Here is a 21,848-nt window from a genome sequence, read left to right on the forward strand (position 1 = left end):
CAGAGATGAAGAGATGTTTCTTCACCCAAAAAGTGGTGAGCCTGTGGAATTCTTTACTACCGGAAGTAGTTGATGCCAAAACATTGAATGTATTCAAAAGGCAGCTGGATATAGCACTAGGGGTGAATGGAATCAAAGGTTATGGGGAGAAAGCAGGATTTGGCTATTGAGTTGGATGATCAGTCATGGTAATGATGAATGGCAGAGCAGGTTTGAAGGGCCAAATGGCCACCTCCCATTCCTAACTACATTTCAGTGTTTCTATATTGACTCTAAGCATGCAAGCATTGAATATTACAGTCCATTTCCATTCATTTCTTTTGTCACTGAACACCTTTGTCTTAGTTCATCATTCATTAAAGTCATAAGAATGTGTCGGCAATTGTGTCCTCTCATCCTGCCACGGGTATAATTTTCAAATTAAGTTGTTATAACAACAAACTCCATCTAAGCAGTCTGGCATTTTTATCTTTAAATTTTTCCAAAACCATTAAGGAGTTATGATCAGCATACATAATTGTTTCAATCACATTACAGGTAATATAAACGTTGAAATGTTGCAATGCCAACACCAAACTCAAAATCTCTTTCTCAATTGTGGAATATTTCTGTTAATCAATATTCAGCTTTCTGAAGAAATACGCAATAGGCCTGTTTATCTTCTCATCATGTTCTTGCAAGATTACAGCACCGAAAACCGCATTATTTGCATCATAGCCACTTTGAATGGCTTTGCGTAATTAGCTGTGGATAACACTGAGGCAGTGGCTAACACAGCTTTCACACTGTCAAATGGCATCTGACAGTTCTCTGTCAATTGAAATTTTTTACACTTTTTCAACAACTCAATCAATAGAGCAACCACACTGCTAAAATGTGACACAAGTTTTTGATAAAAAAACTAGAGTCCCAGGAATCATCATACTTCCCTCGTCGTTGATACAGTGGGAAACTGCCCAGTAACCTTTGTTTTCAAATACAGTGGGACCATCTGTCCATGTCCAAAAACATGGCCAAGGAACATGACTCGGGCTTTTGTGAACTCAGTCTTAGTCAGGTTTAGCACCAAGCCCCCCTCCTGAAGTCAATCAAACAATTCCATTAGATGCTGTAATTGTACCTTCCATGTGTGAGTAAAAATCCCCAGGTTGTCTGTGTACACTACATAATTGGGTAATCTTCAGATGAATTTATTTGTTAGGCTTTGCATTTTTGTCATTTGCATTTTTTCATTTGCGTGAGGCTGATGCATTTTTCATTAAATGGAATAACTTAAAACTGGTACAGTCCATTCAGTGTCAGAAGAGCCAAAATTCCCTTTTTGGATAAAGGTACCTGCTAGTATCCTTTGAGTAAGTTCAGCTTTGAACTAGGAATTGATTGCCCACCCTTCTCAATACAGTCTTCCAGCTGTGGAATAGGATATGAATCAGATTTTGTAACTCTCTGAAATTCACTTCAATTATATTCTCTTTGAGCATGCTTTCAATCTCTTTTTGAAACTCTGCCAATTGTAGAGGGTTAGGTCTGTAAGAATGTTGCTTAATTGGAATTGCATTTCTTACATCTGCACCATGCGTGATCAGATTAGTATTTCTCAGCCTATTCCCATATATCTGTCCATGTAAATGTAATAACTCTTTCAGGTCATTTCAATGTTCCTCTGGAAGGTAACTCAATAATTTATCATAATTTTTCAGAACTCCTCATTATCCAATTTGAGGAATATCAAGTTAAAAATTATCTAGATTTGGTTCTTCACTCCGTGGTACAAGTAACTTGGACCACATCCTCCTTTTGGTTTCCTTCCATGCCAAAATACAGTTTGAGCATATTCATTTGATACATTCTATGAGTTTTCCTTCTATCTGCCGTTCTTATCAGATAATTCCCGTCACTCAATTTCCTTTTGATTTAATAAGGCCAAGTAAACTACGCTTTTAAAGGCTTACCTACCATTGGTAGTAATACTAACACTTTATCTCCACTAGCGAAATTATGAATTCTTGATTTCTTGTCTGCTTCTTCCTTCATCAGATGCGGTGCTACTTACAAATGTTGTCTAGCCAACTCACCCACTCTATTTAATCTTTCCCTAAATTGCCTCATAGTCCAAATATGTGGTCTCTGAACTGACTTACCAATTTTCCTTAATTAATTTCAGTGGTCCTCTCACTTTATTTCTGAAAATGATTCAAATGGATTGAATTTATTTGATTCATTTGGTGCATTCCTAATTGCAAAAAGTACAATTAAAAGTCTTTTATCCCAGTTCTCCCCAGATTCCAACTCTGATAGTGATGCAAATACCTCATTAGCTCTACACACTAATTTTGTTCGAATCGACAATACCCAGATGGTCACCGGCCCTTTCACTTGTTTAGCCATTTTCTCAAATGAAACGATAAAAGCCTTTATATCTTTCTCATCAAACTTTGGTAATGCTCAGACAGAGATCCCCATAAGGCCTTTGGCTACAATGGATTTACTCTTCATACTGTCACTGTCATTACTCCTATTTTCTACCTTTGCCATTTTCAGTTGCTTTTCCTCTTTAATTGCCAACTTCTGAAGTTCAAAACTTCTCACTTTCTCTCTCTCTTCCTTTTTCTTTTTCCTCTGCGTTCAATCATAACTCAAATTGTTTCATTTCCTTTTCATATTCGAGCTGTTTCATTTGCAATTGAATTGTAGCCATTTCCAATTATTCTGTTTGCATTCCTGGCAATTGTAAATGCAGAGTTATTGCCACAATTATCTTCCCTTTCCTCACATACTCAGGCAACTCCAACCTCAACATTTTGCCAATTCCAAAAGCTTTGCTTTGCTCACTTTATGTAAAATGCCCGTGGTGACTTCTACCACCCCCAGGAAAATCTTAGTGACTGAAATGGCCATTATTACACAAGGCATGACCTATTTAAACCAACCAAATACAACACCAATTTTTAAAAAAAATTACCAATCACTGCCTTTGAGTCCAATAATCTTAAACCAAACCTGGAATGAAAGATTTTGATCCCAACAACAGCCCGTAATCAATTATTGACCAAACTAAACCTGCTTCATTTATATCAAGGAGGTAGCCTAGACCCTAACTTTTACTTATTTCAAGGCAAGTGTAAGGTGCTGTGTTCCAGATGTAATTCAGTTGGTTACACTGCTCAACTTTAAGCAAAACACACTTTATTCTTACTCTACAGTTAAAATGCTAACAAAAGAAAGAAGAATCAGCCTAACTTTTAGTTATATTGGAAAAATAACAGAATAGGTTATTTAACTACTCAACAGCAACTGTTTCAATATGGTGACATACCATAAACACACCTTTGGCAAAGGCAAATTCAGCAAAATAGATTGTCTCACATAATGTTTCTCCATTCCAGGAGGAAAGCACATCAAGAGAAAATTCTGGCAGAGAGCTAGAACTCAGGTGTTTTGCTTGAGCAGGGAGATGTATGGCAGTTTCAATACACCAACAAATACTGAAAGCTAAACTAAAACCCTGGTTCTATGGGAACCTGCTTCTACCCATTCATGCTGCTTCTTTGTTCCGACTTTTAAAAAAATACTCAAGGCCTCACAAGCTGTCCACTTTATTGGCTTGAACAGATTGCTTGACACTACTGTCTCAACCTCTTTTCATTAAAAAAGGCCCAGGACAAGATATTCCTCTGAAAGCCATTGTATTGTCACAGGCAATCCTTGGGAAAGACAGATGCAAGTATTAATTCATTACTTCAGCCATTCCTTTTGTCTCCATAAATAAACGCTCTTTTTGGTCATTAATTGACTCTACTCCTTGCCCAACTCTGCCTTGTTTCATCATATCTGCAGCTGAAACTCTTATCTATGTCAATTTTACATTTACATTTGATTATTCTGACACATTCTCACAAACCTCCCATATTCCTGTGCTCAGTAAACTTAACGTCATCCAATCTCTGCTGTCTGCATTCTGACTTGCACCCATTACCCCTAACTGTTGACCTACATTGGCTCTGGATGGTATCTGGATTTTAGAACTCTCATCCTTGCTTTAAGGCTTCTCTGCTACTCATCTCCCCTTCTCATCTCTGTAATCTCCTCTAATTCTAGTCTCTTAAAGATGTTCAGTTTTAACCTCTTCATCTTTGGTGGCTGTGCTTTCAGCTTCCCGAGTCCTAAACTTTTCTCCATAAATCACTTTACTTCTTTACTTCTCTTTACTTATTTAAGACACGGTTAAAACCTATGACCAAACTTTTGAACATTTACTCTAATATCTCCTTCTGTGGCACATATTTTCTGAGGTGGCTTGTCATTATTATCATGTGAATGGTTTTATACAGAAATAAGTCAGTGTCATAATTCCACAGATTTAACTGAGAGTTCAAAAGACTTTATTTTAGTAATGTCATTATTTTTAATTAATGTCAATAGATGTTATTATAATGTAATTCAACAGATATAGGATTGATGATTTTGCAGGTCTGCCATCACAATATTCCCTCAACGAATAGATGGAAAGCATGATTTCAGAATCTGGAACAGTCAGTTGATACGATATGCTGGTTACAAACAACCTGATGGCTCAGTCATTGGAGACCCGGCTTCCGTGGAGCTAACTGAGGTTCAGTATATGAAATGACAATTTGTTTCACCCTGCAGTATTCGGTCTTATTTATGGATGTTTCCATATTGCTAATCTGAATGTCATATTTGCTTTGTGGGTTATTATTGACATAGGTTTGTATGCAACAAGGTTGGAAAGGACCGAAGGGTCGGTTTGATGTCCTCCCCCTATTGCTTCAAGCCAATGGAAATGATCCTGAACTATTTGAGATTCCCTCAGAACTAATCCTGGAAGTACCCCTCAGGCACCCCAAGTATGTACAGTTTTGTTGCAAATATTTGTATGTAAAAATGTTATCGTACCATTCAAACATTAGCTTCTGTTTTGACAGGAAATTATGCTTATTTCAACAGGTGCTTTAAATGCTCAGAATTAACATGCTTGAGTGATACTACAGTACATTCCAGTTATGTTCTGTCTGTCTGCCAGGAGCATTGATTCGACTGCCCTTTATATTTAAAAGTAACTAGGTTTATGCTTTTAGCTGCAGTGATTTATGTTTTCCACACATGCTGTTACTAGATGGAAACCTAAATGAGGACAGTTGTTAGGTGGAACAGGGCACAAAGTAGGGTATTGATTGCCGTGCCTCTCAGCAAGTGGAAGGAAGAAGTGATGGATAGAGTCAGTAGTCTCTGCTGTTCTGAGCATTTAGTTACATAAGACTATTTTGGTCTGTATTTCAAGGGGATTGGAGAAGAAGAGTAGGGAAGTCTTACTGCAGCAGTACAAGATGCTGGTGAGATCACATCTGGAGTATAGTGAGCAGTTTTGGTCTCTTTACTTAAAACAAGATATTATTTCATTGGAGACAGTAAGAACTGCTGATGCTGGAGTCACAGATAACACAGCTGAAGGAACACAGCAGACCACTGAAATGAATTTTTTTCTGAAGAAGGGTCCCAACCCGAAACATCAACTTTCCTACTCGTCTAATGCTGCCTGGCCTGCTCTGTTCCTCCAGCTCCACACAATTATTTCATTGGAGGCAGTTCAGGAAAGGTTCACTCAGATAATCAATGTGCAGAAATGATCGAACAGGTTGGGATCTACACATTAGAATTTAGAAGAATGAGAGGTGATCTCATTGAAACATATCGAATTCTTAAGGGGCTCGACAGGATAAATACTGAGATGTTTCCCTTCATGAGGGAGTCGAGGACCAGCGGGTAAAGTCTCAGAACTAAGGGATGTCAACTTAGTACAGAGCTAAGGACGAATTTCTTCTCTCAGAGGGTTGAGAGTCTCGGAACTTCTTGCCACAGAGATCTGTAGGGGCAGAGTGCTCGTGAATGTTTAAGGCTAAGATAGATAAATTCTTGATCAGTTGGCGAAACAAAGGTTATAGGGAAAGGGCAGGAAAGAGGTATGGGTTATTGATAAACTTATTGAATGGCAGAGCAGGCTCGAGGGGCCAAATGGCCTACTCTTGTTCCTAATTCTTATGATCTTACAAGAGCTATTCGTAGCCTGTCGAAAACCAACACATTTCTGTCCTTTCGTCCAGGCAGTCAGAGTATGGGTCAGGAAAGGGGTTGATAAACATAAAAATTGAGGCATTGCACTCAAAGAAAATAATCATAAGCTGGAATCATAATACAACAGCTAAGAACAAAATGGAGTCTTGCATCTTAAGGTGTAATTTGCAATCCTTTAACCTCCAAAATGTCCTTTAGGTTCACATGGTTTAAAGATCTGAACTTGAAGTGGTATGGCCTGCCAGCTGTCTCAAACATGCTTCTAGATATTGGAGGTCTCGAGTTTACAGCCTGTCCTTTTAGTGGTTGGTATATGGGAACAGAAATTGGAGTCCGAGACTTCTGCGATGTCTCCCGGTACAATGTGCTTGAGGTAACCTTTATTTCCTTTGCAGAAATAACATACATGTGTTTCTTTTGATTTTTACCTTTACTACAAACCAAAATGAGTAACTTGTTTCAAAACAAAATACACAACAAGACATAAAAGAAGAAATTATTTGCATTTAAGTGATGCCTTTCATAACCTCATAACCTGAACTATTCTACAGCTAATCATGTATGTTTGAGGGTACAGTGTTGCTACTGTTCAGCAAGTGCCTGTCCTATAAAATATGATTGATGTTGACATTCTTAAATATGAAAGGGCAATTTGTTTTAATACACAACTATTTAATTATATTACATCTGGGGATCAGTCTTTCATTTAGAACAAATATTTATAATTTAGATGAGTCCCTCATTTGGTTGGCTGCAGCGACAGAGATTCATCGATTTCTTATGGATATAATGCTTGCTTAGAACCTTTCAAACAGATTCACTTATTGAAATCTAATCATGTCCTCTAATTGAAGAATTGACCTTAACTTGGTTCCGTATTGTCGCATATTGTACTATTTTCGGTAAATACAGTGGTAGCATCCCTATCTTAGAGCCAGGTAGGCTTGGTCCAAATTTTATCTGCTCCAGAGATGTGTTGTAAGATTCCTGAACAAGTTGATTTAAAAAGTCTATAATACTACTTCTGTGAATGAAATGGTTCAGTTTTTAACCTCTGATTGAGACGTTGTTCAATGCTAGCCAATTTCTACTCTCTCCAGATGTTGGGCAGGACGGATTGTTTTAAATTTCATAAAATATTTGGAGAATATTGCAACCAATGACACAGATATGACACGCTTTTCTGGATGCAGGTTGATGCAGTGAATTCCAAATGATGCCAACAAAATATAATTTGAACTTGCCAACATAGTTTTGAAGTGTGGTCACTGAAACAATGCTATTGGCTGTGAAGTGTTTTGGAGCATCCTGAAGTCAAGAAAGGAGCTATATAAATGAAAGTCTGTCTTTTTAAACAAAATACTTGCTAAATATTAATCCAGAATTGTTGACGTTTTGAACTTGTCAAAAGCTTTCACAGAGCTATGTTTAAACGTTTCCCTTGTAACTTTGGAACCATATCAAAAACTGTTTTCTCTTTCTGTTTATCACTCTTCTGGTGACATTTTGACCAGGCTTAAATGATTTGTCAAGGCAAAACAATTTTTAAAGAAATGTCGTTCTTGAATGTGAGTATTTACCTTCCATCCTTAATTGTCTTTAGAAGGCAGTGGGGAGCTATCTCCTTGAAGTGCTGCGATCCTTGTGGCAATGATGCTGCTCCCACAGTAGTGTTAGGTAGGGAATCCTAGGTTGTTTTTATAATAACACTGAAAAAAACAGGATGCATCAGTAGTAAAGTCAATAAGGAAAGTTGGAGTAAGAAGGAAGTAATTGAGTTTAAATCATGATCACCGTGCAGATATGTGAATGTATGGAGTTTAATAAATAAGATTGGGGAGTTACAGGTGCAGATTGCCACGTTGAAATGTGATGTTGTGGCAATAACAGAAACCAGTTCAAGGAAAAGCACAGCTGGGTTTTAAAATATTCCTGAGTACAAGGCACTCAGAAAAGATAGAAAGGAAAGAAAGGGGTGGTGGTGTGGTGGGTGTTGATATTGGCTAAGGAAAGCTCTGCAGTGCTGGAAAAGGAGTATGTCACAGAGAGTTCCAAGAAACTTTGTACTTGAGATCCCAGTGACCAGTTTTGTAACCTTGCTTTTTCTGATACTTACATATTTTTTAAAAAGTCATTCGTTCACAGAATGTGGTTATTACTGGCTGGACCAACATTTGCTGCTATCCCTAGTCACCCTTGAGAAGGTGGTGTGAGTTACCTTTTTGAATGGCTGCAGCCCATTAATGATCTAGATCTTGGGTTACCAGGAACAATTTCCAACTTTGTTGATTGTACGAAACTTGAATGTATTGTAACAGTAAGACAGTTAAGATCCTCAGAAGAACATAGACAAGTGGGTGGATAAAGTTTACAGTGAAGAAATCCGTCTACACTTCCCGCTGCCTCAGAAAGGCAGGCAACACCGTCAAAGACCCCTCCCAACCCGATTATAATCTCTTCCAGCTCCTTGTTGGGCAGAAGATACTAAAGCTTAAACACATGATCTACAGATTCAAGAGCAGTTTCTTCCATGCTGTTATTAAACTTCTGAATGGGCCTCTCTAAGTTTAAATTTGCTAATTTTAAATTTAAATTAAAAAATTTAAAAATTTTTAAAAATTTTGAATTTTAAAACCTTGCTTATTGTGCACCTTCTTTGTGTGCATAACTCGGTATTCCTTGCTCAGTTCAATCACCCTATGACCTTTGTATGTTATGTACTGCATAGAAAACAAAACTTTTCACTGTACCTCGGTGTATGTGACAATAATAAATCAAATCAAATTAAGAATAATGAGATGAATTTACGAGGAAAAATATGGAGAAACAATGTGAAATAAGGGGTACAATTCTTAAAGGGGTGCAGAAACAGAAGAAGCTGTGTACAGATATCATTGAAAGTAGCAGGACAGTACAACGAGCAGTTAATAAAGTATAGAGTGTCCTGGACTTCATTAATAGGGATATAGAGGACAAAAGCAAGGAGAATGTGTTGAATTTATGGAAGACACTTGTTAAACATCAACTAGAATATTGTATACAAATCCCAAGCATCCCATAATGGGAAGGATGAGAAAGTATTGGAGAGAGTCCAAAAAGAAGTACAGAAGAATGGTTCCGGGGCTTAGCAACTTCAGGTATGAGGATAAACTGGAGAGGTTGCTTAGAGAGCAAAAACTAAGAGGAGATCTGACACTAGTTTCAAAACCATGGGACAACTAGATAGAGTGCATAGGGACAACCTGTTTCTGCTCATAAGTAGATTGAGAACAAGACAGCACAGATTTGTAGCGATTCACAAAAATAACAAATGTGATCTGTGAAACAAACTTTTAACACAAATAGTTTGGGTTAGGAACAAACTGCTGGAAGTGTTTTGGAGTCAAATTCAATACAGGCACTCAGGGGTGAGTTAGGTGATTACTTGAATAGAAATAAGGGTATGGGGAAATTCAGGAGAATGGCACTAAGTCATAAAGCTTATTTGGATAGCCTGGGGAGACAGAATGGGCCGAATAGTCTCCATCTGCATCATAACACTGTGGGATTCTCTGATTCTATGATGTTAAAGTTAAGATGATGTTTGACTTGGTGTTCCTACACCACTGTTTCTGCCTTTTTCATTATAAAAGGTGTAAGGGAGAATGTTTTAAATTATTTTGGCCAGTTGCTGCAGCTGATTCTGTCAGTGGTAGAAGGGATGAATATTGATATTCCTTTCAGTGGTGAGTACAATGATTAAATGAACCATTTTCTTCTAAATGGTGTAATTTAAAAAAAAATAAGCAAATGTCATCACTTCTCCAACTTTACTTTTTTTAACAAAACTTGGGTAATTCTGTAAATGCAATTTTCTAATGCTGAAACAAAGCAGGCTAATTCATTCTTATTGGAATACATTCTCTTCATTTTTGAAAGTTAAATCCCTTTAAAAACTGCCTTTAGCAGCTGATTCACTTTAGGCAAATTATTTTGGGGCAAATGTTGGATAAATACATCTGTTACTGCAACTGTCAAATAATTTTAGCTCCTTGTAAAATGTTCTTTCTTCATGCACCGTGGGAAAAAAACCAATGTCTAATTGATTTTGACAGCTTCAGTTCCACCATTCAACTGATCTGATTGGATCTAACAGCCTACAGTTCCATATTTCACTTGATATAGCAGACCAACACAAACAACCTTCAATTATGCTGAAGATAACAGATTGTTCTTAAAGAGAACATCACCAACAAGCTGGCACACGAGTTGCAATGTTAACTGTCAGGTAAACAGACAGTTGGTGAATCTGAAAGTGACACCCATCAGTTGGTTTATTATCTGGAGCCCCACAAATAGAATTGCTCAAGTGCAGGCATTCTTGGGTGTTCGCTGCTAAAAGATCTGCTTAAAATCAATAACGCTGGTATAACAGTGGCTGTCGGATCCTGTAATTTTTATTTCTAAGTTCACATGTAACATCCTGGTCTGAAACCAACTCATGTATGCAGCATTATATATATACATATTGATTTTCTGAAGTACCTGCAGTATTTAAAGCAGTCGACAATCATCTCTATAACGATTGCACCGTGCTTGTCTATCTTTGTTGAAGATTCCACAGAATTGGGTGGAATTTTTAATTTGGTGTCAATTAAGGAATAGCAGTTCAGTCACTACTTTTACATACTGCCAATCTTCCTCTCCACTGTGGCCGATCCGTATTAAGTCCTTGTCTTTTTTAACCCACATCACACCATGTTATACTAATTCTGATCCACAGCCAAACAACCACTTCAAGGCAGGTCTAAATGAGATTGCGGCTTGAGGCAATATTGAATTATTCGTTCCATGTTGAGCTTTCCATGCTGCCTTTCAAATGGAAGTGATGTGAATTCAATGTGAAATTATCAACAAAACAGAAGCAAAGGTTCTTCTGGCCATTTTATGTTCCTCGAAAGTGATGTAAACGGATAAAAATGGAAACTGTATAGTAGACTTAATCTCAAAATGAAGCAGTCACTTCATTGTATAGCATTGGAGCAACTGGTAGATATGCTTGGGGAATTTAGGGCTCAAAGTAAGGGGGCAAGTCCTTGAGAGATGTCCCAGGAGAGTCAAAGGGTGCATGAGGGTGGGGCGGGTGTGTGAGGTGTGCTGAATTGTTCCCATTCCAGCAACTCCTGCCATTCCAATATAAGTGCATCTCAAAATTCACCAGGCTGCTCATTATCCCTGGAGAGAATGACCAGCTGGTACATCCCACCCATATCTCCCGAACATATATTTAAAAAAAACAACAGAATTGTCATTGAAAAGCACTTCTCATTAATGAAGCCATTTAAAAAATCCCTTCAATCTACTGCTAAAACTAGCAGTTATTCATTTGTTACATCAAAAACAGATAGTCCTTTATCCAACACTTGTTACTGTCAGTACAAATGTGAACATGGCCCTCTACTAAGATAAGTGGTTCAGTATCTTTTGAAACTCACCCAGACCTTCATAATGAAGTCAGTTGTAAAACCAAACACTGGGAAGTCTAAGTAATGGAATCTATTGAAATTGAAAAACCAGATGGTCTTTATCTTGAGCTCCATCAGATCAATCAAAGCAGTCCAAGAGCATTTTATTTTTCTGACAGCTGCTGATATTTTTTCATTTAAAAAGACTTTGGATATTTAAATCAAATTATTAGGCCAGCAATCTCAAGCAGCATTTTCTTTAGTTTTGAATGCATATTAGCACTTTTCCAGCTTGATAAAGTACCTTAATGCATCCTAGCACTTATACAATGTAATGGTAAACTTACCTTTTTTCGCAAAGCCCTGTAATCAATCATTGCAGTAAAACACATCTAACTTAAATTATAGAATCTAACGACTATAACTGTAAGTTTTTTTTCTTTCATATTTCAGAGTCTGTTAATGTAAGAATTTCAGCAGCAAGTAGCTATTAATTTTGGTTCTAACATTTGGTTTAGTTTCTATGGTTCACAATACCTCTGAGGTTCTGTGAACCACATTCTTGCAGAACGGGCCCTCCACTAAAATGCTATATGTTTGAACTATTCTTCCCAGATGGACGTGTCAAAGCCAGGAGCGCTGCCCACATCCCTAACTTGCAAGAGTGAGAATTGCCGGAAACAAGAATAGGGTTTAGCATCCCAGTATTAGATCGTGCTGTCTATTTTCAAAGGGTTTCTTGACCTTGCAAAAATCTAGACTATTAATTCTGTTTCTCTTTTCACTGATGTTACCTTACCTATTGAGTATTTCCAGAATTTTCAGGTTTTACTTTAGATTTCCAGTATCTGCAGCAGTTTGTATTTGCATCCTGCAATCTTGTCTGTCAGCTGAATTAGGATAAGGATGTGTTTAGCAGGGATGGATGAATACAAACATATGAGGAATCCAAAATGGGAAGCCTGGCCAGAAGAACATGAGAGACGTAGTTTCATGAAAATACATCTCTAAAGTAGGCTGCAGTGTCAGGATGCTGTTTGCTGGTATGCGATTACACACTGCAGAAAACGTAATTCTCTTTATAAGGCAGTGATATGCTGCTAAGTTCTGCAGGTTTAATGGTCTGTTGGAATGATGTCACCCCCATCCCATCATTCATAAACTTCAGAAAAATACGAATTGATAGTCTTTTCAAATTTCTTCCCTTCCTTTCACTCTTTTAGTTGAATCTTGGAATATAGCTCTACAGCATTAACTATTCTCCTTTTTCAACACGAAAATCTTCATGACTATTTTGCAGTTCATTCAGTATCATTGCAACAAAATCCTGGAATTCTCTTTCTAACAGCATTTTATGTCTACCTACATCATATGGACTATAGCAGTTTAAGAAGGCAGCTCATTGCTGCTAACTGCTCAAGGGTAACTAATCTGTAAGGCAGAAGATGCAAAAGCTTAAACACACATTCCAACAGATTCAAGAACAGCTTCTTCCCCACTATTATTAGGCTTCTGAATGGACTTTGCAAATGTCAAATCTAATGTTGATCTTGCTTTTTGTACACATTCTTTGCAGCCATAACTTTGTATTCCTCCCTCTGTTCAATCACCCAATGGTCTTTGTGTCTATATTCGGTATGATCTACTGTACTGCAAGCACAACAAAACTGTACTTAGATGCATGTGACAGTAATAAATCAAATCAAATCAAGTCCAACCAATGCTGCCCACACCCCCTGAGTGAATTAAACAACTTGTTTTTTAAGAAACCAAAACAGACGACAGTTGTTGTTGGTTCAACTGTGGAGGCATCAAAACCAAACACAATCCCAACCTAAGCCAGTGCCAATATAAGCATGCTTTCAGCAACAAGATTCATTCGGTAACTAGGAACAGAAAAATGATTGATTTTCCAATCCCGCCTCTGGACTGGGACAGAGACCACAGAATTCAATTGATTTAGCATAGTCTGAACGTGGGACTCTTCTATTCTCATGTGAATTTCACACCAACTGGTTTTCATAACAACTGTGCTATCAGTTCTCCACTGTATCCAACATGATTAAGCCAAACAAAAAATGGAAACACAGAAACTTGCTCTGTGTTTTCCCCACTCATATATACTGAAAAATATTCCAGATTATCATAAATTACAAATAAATTATTAGTCCTAATTCCTGCTGATAGTCCTTGTTTGCACTCTCAGTGTCGCAGATGTTCCCCTGAATGTCCTTCATAATTCCAGATTCATCCAACTTTCCTTACTCTGTTGTTTATTTTTCCTATGCTCAGTTTTGTTTTCTTTCTGTTCCTCTAAGCTTCACTGCTCATGTCATATCGATAATCAGCAATTCCCATTATCTGTCACCAAACTCCATTTTGCGCAATGTTTGACAAATGACTAATGTCTTTCAAGAACCATATCATAGATGTTTTCCGGCAATTACAGACAATCTTAGTAACCATAATGGAAGTCTGACCAGCATAAATCTATGAACTCCATGCCAAATCAATCCACACATCAATTTGCACTTAGTCAGTTAGAATATCGTAACCAAATTAGCTAGGGGTTTACTTTGGACTAATATTTGGCTATGATCTTAAAATAATTTCATTAAATGTACAGAAAGATGAAAACAGACTGTAAGACAATTTTTACCTCAAATAATTGGCATTGAAGTCTTATATGCTCCCCCCTCCAATTCCTAACATTTAATAGGATGTACTAATATTTAACAGAAGAAGTTTATTTCATGGAGATTAACATTGTTAAATTATTTGTATGTGATCTTCTTGCAGAATGTAGCTAAAAAAATGGGCCTTGACACCAGAAAGACATCTTCTCTTTGGAAAGATCAAGCGTTAGTTGAAATAAATATTGCAGTCCTTTACAGCTTTCAGGCAAGTACAAGTTTCATGCATGCCACTTTGTTCCAACTAATACGTATTGCGAGTTCATTGTTCAGTGTTTTCACTCCCTCTTTAGTCAGATAAAGTGACAATAGTGGATCACCATTCTGCTACGGAATCATTCATGAAACACATGGAAAATGAATATAGATGTCGAGGAGGCTGTCCTGCAGATTGGGTGTGGATTGTTCCACCAATGTCAGGAAGCATCACACCTGTGTTCCATCAAGAGATGCTAAACTATCAGCTCAGTCCATCGTTTGAATATCAGGTAAGCCTCAGGATGAGAACAATTGCTTGTCTTTTTCAGCTTTGCTGCTGACAAGTTAATTAAGCCTTCTTTCTATTATCCCAGTTCTTTATCAATACTTCTTGATGTTTTGTGATTTAGTGTAAATATTATATATGACCAATGCTTCACTAACATATATACATGGGACATGGAACCCAGAGGGAAATAATTTCACTCTTGTCAGGACAAGCACACCTCAAATATTCACTCCTCAATGCAATGACATTACTTCCTCAATTCTCAGTCTGAGCGTGAAAATGTCACACGTGCAAATTGGAACATCACGGAATAAAGTTGTTGAAATATAATTCCAAGAATAAACCTAGGGAACAAACAAAGAAGTGTTGGACTTGAAAATACTAATCATAGTGAATGGAACTTACTAGAAGGTTTTAAATTACTGTTGTTCAGTGCCATAGGAAAGAAAAAACATAGACAATTGAAACATTTGGAGAACTGTGAGGAACACAGATCATATTCATGTCTGGTTGTTGTCTTGTTTATATTAATTGTTGCTTGGAGGCCGTATCCTCTGGATAATTATGTTCTTTTGATTTTGTAAACACCGCTAAAGACAAAGGCAGAACATGCGACAAAATACTTCAATAATTCATACCATTGAATGTTAGTGCTTTGAGGAATTTACAATAGATTGACTCATTTAACAGCAAAGTTACGCGTGAGGTCATCCAGGACAGAACCAACAAAAGCACAGTTACACGAATAACAAAGTTATGTCTAAAGCTGAATAATTTTCTTCAAAAACTTGTAACTAATTTATTGGTTAGACTTCCTTTTTAAGTGGGATGATGTGAGTTATAAATAAAATTTCATGTCCCCAAAATGCCAATGAGGCATTCTTGTAATGTAGTCACTCTTATGTTGTCAATAAATATGCATGATTAGATCCCACAAACAGTGATGTATTAAATAAACAGCTAATCTGTTTTGCTGGTATAGGTGGAAGACACTGAAAAAGCTCCAGAACACCAAGATATAATCTAAAATGGGAGTTTACAATATGAAATTACTCAACAACCTTATTTTTGCACAAGTAACAGAACAGATTAGCAAAGTATCACTTATCTTTCTGTGTTCTAACTGCTGTTGGTCATTGTGCAAATGGATAGGAAGAGTTTGGGGCAGATGTGGAAAATATTGGGGCATTGCAATACGTTCATCATAAGAATCCTTACATTCCAAAGTTTGAATGGATAGATTATTTGATTGGAAGATTGTGAATACAAACTATCTCACTGAGCAGTCAGTGATGGAGTTCACGTGCAAAATGTGACTCAAGCAACTCTAGCAGCTGCTATTGAAAATTGTACGCAGAATTAAATGCAAACAAGATTACTAATAAAGGTAATAAAACGTGAGGCTGGATGAACACAGCAGGCCAAGCAGCATCTCAGGAGCACAAAAGCTGACGTTTCGGGCCTAGACCCTTCATCAGAGAGGGGGATGGGGAGAGGGAACTGGAATAAATAGGGAGAGAGGGGGAGGCGGACCGAAGATGGAGAGCAAAGAAGATAGGTGGAGAGAGTATAGGTGGGGAGGTAGGGAGGGGATAGGTCAGTCCAGGGAAGACGGACAGGTCAAGGAGGTGGGATGAGGTTAGTAGGTAGATGGGGGTGCGGCTTGGGGTGGGAGGAAGGGATGGGTGAGAGGAAGAACCGGTTAGGGAGGCAGAGACAGGTTGGACTGGTTTTGGGATGCAGTGGGTGGGGGGGAAGAGCTGGACTGGTTGTGTGGTGCAGTGGGGGGAGGGGACGAACTGGGCTGGTTTAGGGATGCGGTGGGGGAAGGGGAGATTTTGAAACTGGTGAAGTCCACATTGATACCATATGGCTGCAGGGTTCCCAGGCGGAATATGAGTTGCTGTCCCTGCAACCTTCGGGTGGCATCATTGTGGCACTGCAGGAGGCCCATGATGGACATGTCATCTAAAGAATGGGAGGGGGAGTGGAAATGGTTTGCGACTGGGAGGTGCAGTTGTTTGTTGCGAACTGAGCGGAGGAGTTCTGCAAAGCCGTCTCCAAGCCTCCGCTTGGTTTCCCCAATGTAGAGGAAGCCACACCGGGTACAGTGGATGCAGTATACCACATTGGCAGATGTGCAGGTGAACCTCTGCTTAATGTAGAATGTCATCTTGGGGCCTGGGATAGGGGTGAGGGAGGAGGTGTGGGGGCAAGTGTAGCATTTCCTGCGGTTGCAGGGGAAGGTGCCGGGTGTGGTGGGGTTGGAGGGCAGTGTGGAGCGAACAAGGGAGTCACGGAGAGAGTGGTCTCTCCGGAAAGCAGACAGGGGTGGGGATGGAAAAATGTCTTGGGTGGTGGGGTCGGATTGTAAATGGCGGAAGTGTCGGAGGATGATACGTTGTATCCGGAAGTTGGTAGGGTGGTGTGTGAGAACGAGGGGGATACTAATAAAGGTTTATGATTTCTAAATTGAATTAGTGTTGTATTCTTAACTATTTCCCATCTAGTAGCAAACTTAGGCTACATTTCAATTCCAAAGTTCCTTTCCCACATTATAACAATCTTCAGATATTGTTTCTCAATTATCTTTTTAAAATGTATTCTTTCATGGACGTGGAAGTCATATCCAAGGTCAATATTTGTTGTCCATCCCGAAATGCCCAGGAAACCAAATGTTATGCTTACTGATTTCAGAGGGCATTGAATAAAATTCTATTATCATATGAGAGATAAGGCAGGGATTTTTAAATAAACTTAATCTTCCTGAAAATTTGAAGCAAACACAGAAAATGCAGGAGGAAATCAGTAGGTCTGGCCGCATCCATGGAGAGAGAAACAGAGTTAACTATTTGAGTCCGATATGACTCGTCCTCAGAACTATAAAATTTGTTCCTGAAAATTTCTTGCTCTTAGTTACTCTCACAGTTTTCAGACAACTGTATCTCCTTAAGCAGTAATTGTGACTTCCTGTCCTTTTAACTTCTTATTAATTTGTAATACATTGTTCAATGTTTGTTTAATTCATACGAGGTCATCTATAATCTGGTATCCGTCAATGTTTCGGTGTTCTATGCTTTCAGCCTAAAAGATTCTTTACTTTCTGTGGTCAGTAACATTTATATGATTACCACAAGCTCACCCTGTCACCTGTGATTTAAATTATTAAGAGTATTGGTGGCATTCTGACAAAAAAAGTCTTTGGTAGATAAGCATTACATAACTTAAGTAACACTGCACTTTTGATAAATCGACAACAGTTGAGATTTAGCATGGATTTATTATCAACATGCATTATGTGACAGCCTTAACTACAAAACAAGAAGGCACTACATTAAATGTTGTTTCAGACATAATGAAAATATTTCAGACATAATGCCCCCATGTGACCTGATGTGAAACTGGACCAAAAGCTACTTATCAATGATTTGTATGGATTTGATATGCTGTTAGAGTGAAAACTAACTGAAATGTCTCTCAAGAACTTAAAACTTGTTGCTTGTGAATTCTAGCCCTGTGCAATAATCTCAGAAACAATGTATTCCTGCCTTTAACATACCTTATGCATCATTTCATGTTCATAGTTCAACTATATTAACTGTCTTTCCCAATGCAGACAGATCCCTGGTTGAATCATGTGTGGAAAGGAGTTAATGGAACTCCCACCAAAAAGAGAGCCATTGGATTTAAAAAGTTGGCAAAGTAAGTATTTTTTGGAGCCATTCACTGTAAAAAGACATTAAACTATGTTGCATAATAAATCAGTTAAACCACACGGTTACATGATATATAGTTATAACAGTCAAAAATAACTTTGTCTAGTTCTTCCTTGGTAGCTGTTTTTTAAAATCCTGTCAGAGAAAGCGAGTGAGAACTAGAGTCTTGGCCAGAGTTTGAATTAAAGCAATGTTGTAAGTTTCAATAATGAAAACTTTTGAGATACAAATAATTGGAACTTAATTAATGCTTGATGGATGATTAAGATATCCTTTTAAATTTAATTAGTCATTACTCAAAATCTTGTGCACTTTCTTTGGATATAAACAAGCTCTTTGATTCAAAGAGTTAAATTGAACAAAATCTGAGAAGGAAGCAGTCAAGTTAAAATTTTCAAGAGAAGGGATTGGTTTCCGACTTGCAAGTGAAGCTTATGTGAAGTCTTTTGCAGCTGATGAGAAAAATATGGAGAAACATAACTTGTTTCTAAAGGGTTGTTTTGTATTTTTTTGGTGGCCAAACCTCTGTTGTTTTTCCATATAATGGGTTTGATGTGAGTATATAATTATCGCATGCTTGTTGCGCTTTGTTAAATGCATTTGCTCAATGACTTTAAACGTAGAAACAATTTCTGATTATTTATTCACTTATGGAACTTTGAGAGCAATACTAAAAGTCCAGCAGTTCACCATAAGAGAAGAGCTTTTTGTTTCCTTGATGCATTAACAAAGTCTTACCAAGCTAGATGAGAATAGAGTCAGTTAAATGCAAGGGGAAATAGACTGGCCTACAATGTCATTTAAGATATGTGCTAGTAAAGTAGTGTCCATTGGAAGATGGAAGGATGTGGTATTACTGCATTTAAAGGCTTTTGCTAGCATATTTGTATACTTTGCACGGGAATTTGAAGAAAGGTTTGGTATAATTTTTTTTTGCACTCATCATTCTTTCTTGTTTCTAATGCAATGAGTATGACTTCTCTGAACCAGCTTAAATGTGTTTCATATATTTATAATCCCAGGACCTTTTGGAAAAACAAACCTCTGGAGCCTGGAATTGCCTTCTCACTATCTGTATGCATGAGGTTAAAATCTGACTTAGATTCTCAGGAGCAGAGTTGCATAGTGCAACAGTTACAGATAGTTAAGCAATGGCAACTGGCATCATAATACTTAACAGAGAACAGAATTCATGTTGTACTAAACTGCGTTAGAATCTGTCGCTGAAGGAAATGTGTAGCTGTGGGCTTCTGAGCATGCTCCTGCAAAAAAAAACTGTTGTAATGTGGTGTCATTATTTACAATTTTAAGACTTCCAGTTCTAATATTCAGTATTTTCTTTTGAAAAGGGCAGTGAAATTCTCGACAAAGTTGATGGGACAAGCAATGGCCAAAAGAGTAAAAGCCACCATCTTATATGCCACAGAAACTGGCAAGTCCCAAGTCTATGCAAAAACATTATGTGAAATTTTCAAGCATGCCTTTGACGCAAAGGTGAGAAACAAATTAGTTTTAATTACTCACATTGAGATTGCTTCACAATGATATGCTACAGTAATTTTGTCTCTCATTCTACTGGCCAGCTTTTCTGGGGGTTTGTGTTCACATTCATTGGTGCAGTGAATAATAGTTTAGACAAGGCAAATTGAAAGAGAATCTCCCCGAAATTTTCCTCTGTTTAAGAGAATAGAAGGGAAATCAGAAGGGTTGCTTCAGTAGCTTGTGCTCTGCACTGCCCCGTTTTCTATTAATCTCAACACTGCATCTAGTGAGCTAGTGTCACCCCCACACTTTAACATTGATAATTATATATAACAATGCTTCCCAATCTTTTTCCCATGGTGATGCCACTTTGATGCTTAAATTTTTGCAACCCCTAAGAGAGAATGATAAGTTCTACAGGGCTTTAAATTAAATGTTGGGATGGGGGTGTAGATTCAGTCACATGGAAAATTATAAAATCAAAGGTAAAGGAGTAGGTAGGATTGCAGGTTAGTGACAGGGCTGATTGTTATCAGAAAATAAAAGGAACGGACAGAATATGTGACTGTCATATTGCACCAAGGAACCACAAAAGTGTAGTGCAACTTGATGTTAGAGCAAACTTAACTGCTTTGTATCTTAATGCATAAAACATTTGATACAAGGTAGACAAACTGATGGTGTAAATCAGCGTAAATGAATATGATTGCATAGCTATTATGGAAATGTGGTTTTAAGGCTATAAGGTGATCAAAACTGGGGACTTAACATTCGGGGATATTCAATCTTTTGGAAAGACAGGAGGGATGGAATAGGTGGTGGGGCAGGACTGTTAATAAGAGATAATATGAGAACTGTTGTGAGAGACGATCTAGGCTTGGATGATATACTGCCGATTAGGTGGAGGTTTAAAACAGCAAGGCAAAGAAGATATTGTTAGGGGTAGTGGATCCTCAAATAGTAACCACTCTTTAGGAAAGGCTATAAATCAACAAATAGTAGAAGCATGCAAAAAGAAAGAAGCAATAATTCTGGGTGATTCTAATCTTCATATTGATTGGGTTAGTCAGAATGAAAAGGGTAACTACAACAACTAATTCATAAAGTATATTTCTGAGAGCAATGTGTCAAGGAGCCAATCAGGAATCAGACTATCTTGGATCTGATAATGGGTATTGAGGCAGACTTAATAAATGACCTCAGAGTAAAAGATCCCTGAAGAATTAATGATCATAACATGATAGAATGTAATATTCAATTTGGCAGTGGGAAACTTGGGTCAGAAACAACTGTGTTTTACTTAAGTAAAGGGAATGACAATAAAATGAGGATAGAATTAACGAAAGTGAACTATGCAGGTAGAAGGACTATAGCAGACATTTAAGGGGGTAATTCATGACTCTTGGCAAAAGTCCATCTGGTAAGGAGGAAAGGTTCTAAGAGATGGATAAACCAACCACGGTTAACCAAGGAAATTAGGAGAGTATTAAGTTGCAAGTAAGAGCATGTGTAAGGAAGTAAAAGTCAGTGCTAGCTCTGAAGGCTGGGATAGATGGCCTTGGGGAGGTGATGACCTAGTGGAATTATCACCGGACTGTTAATCCTGAGACCCTGACAATGTTCTGAGGACCAGGGTTCGAATCCTGCCACAGCAGATGGTGGAATTTGAATTCAAAATAAATATTTGGAATTATTGATGACCATGAATCCATTGTCGATTGTTGGAAAAACCCATCTGGTTCATTAATACCCTTTAGGGAAGGAAATCTGCCAACCTCACCTGGTCTGGCGTACATGTTAATTGAGTCCCACAGCAATGTGGTTGATTCTTAACTGCCTTCTGGAAAATTGAGGATGGGCAATAAATGTTGCGTGGCCAACAACACCCTCATCCCGTGAATGAATTTAAAAAATTCAAAATCCAGCAAAGGAG

The 21,848-nt window shown here is 37.9% G+C and overlaps 1 protein-coding gene across 3 annotated transcripts in view; it reads left to right on the forward strand.

Annotated features, from left to right (window-relative positions):
- Nucleotides 1-21,848, forward strand: part of nos1 (nitric oxide synthase 1 (neuronal)) — a 94,082-nt gene that overhangs the window by 37,934 nt on the left and 34,300 nt on the right. For all 3 annotated transcript variants that reach the window (XM_059655091.1, XM_059655093.1, XM_059655092.1), the window contains exons 8-14: nt 4,471-4,612; nt 4,729-4,868; nt 6,292-6,466; nt 14,337-14,442; nt 14,528-14,718; nt 18,334-18,419; nt 19,783-19,927. In XM_059655091.1, the coding sequence (XP_059511074.1) occupies nt 4,471-4,612; nt 4,729-4,868; nt 6,292-6,466; nt 14,337-14,442; nt 14,528-14,718; nt 18,334-18,419; nt 19,783-19,927 (985 nt within the window). The remainder of the gene's footprint in view (nt 1-4,470; nt 4,613-4,728; nt 4,869-6,291; nt 6,467-14,336; nt 14,443-14,527; nt 14,719-18,333; nt 18,420-19,782; nt 19,928-21,848) is intronic.

The sequence above is a fragment of the Stegostoma tigrinum genome, chromosome 26 (genome assembly GCF_030684315.1).
Source record: "Stegostoma tigrinum isolate sSteTig4 chromosome 26, sSteTig4.hap1, whole genome shotgun sequence".
Lineage (NCBI taxonomy): Eukaryota > Metazoa > Chordata > Chondrichthyes > Orectolobiformes > Stegostomatidae > Stegostoma > Stegostoma tigrinum.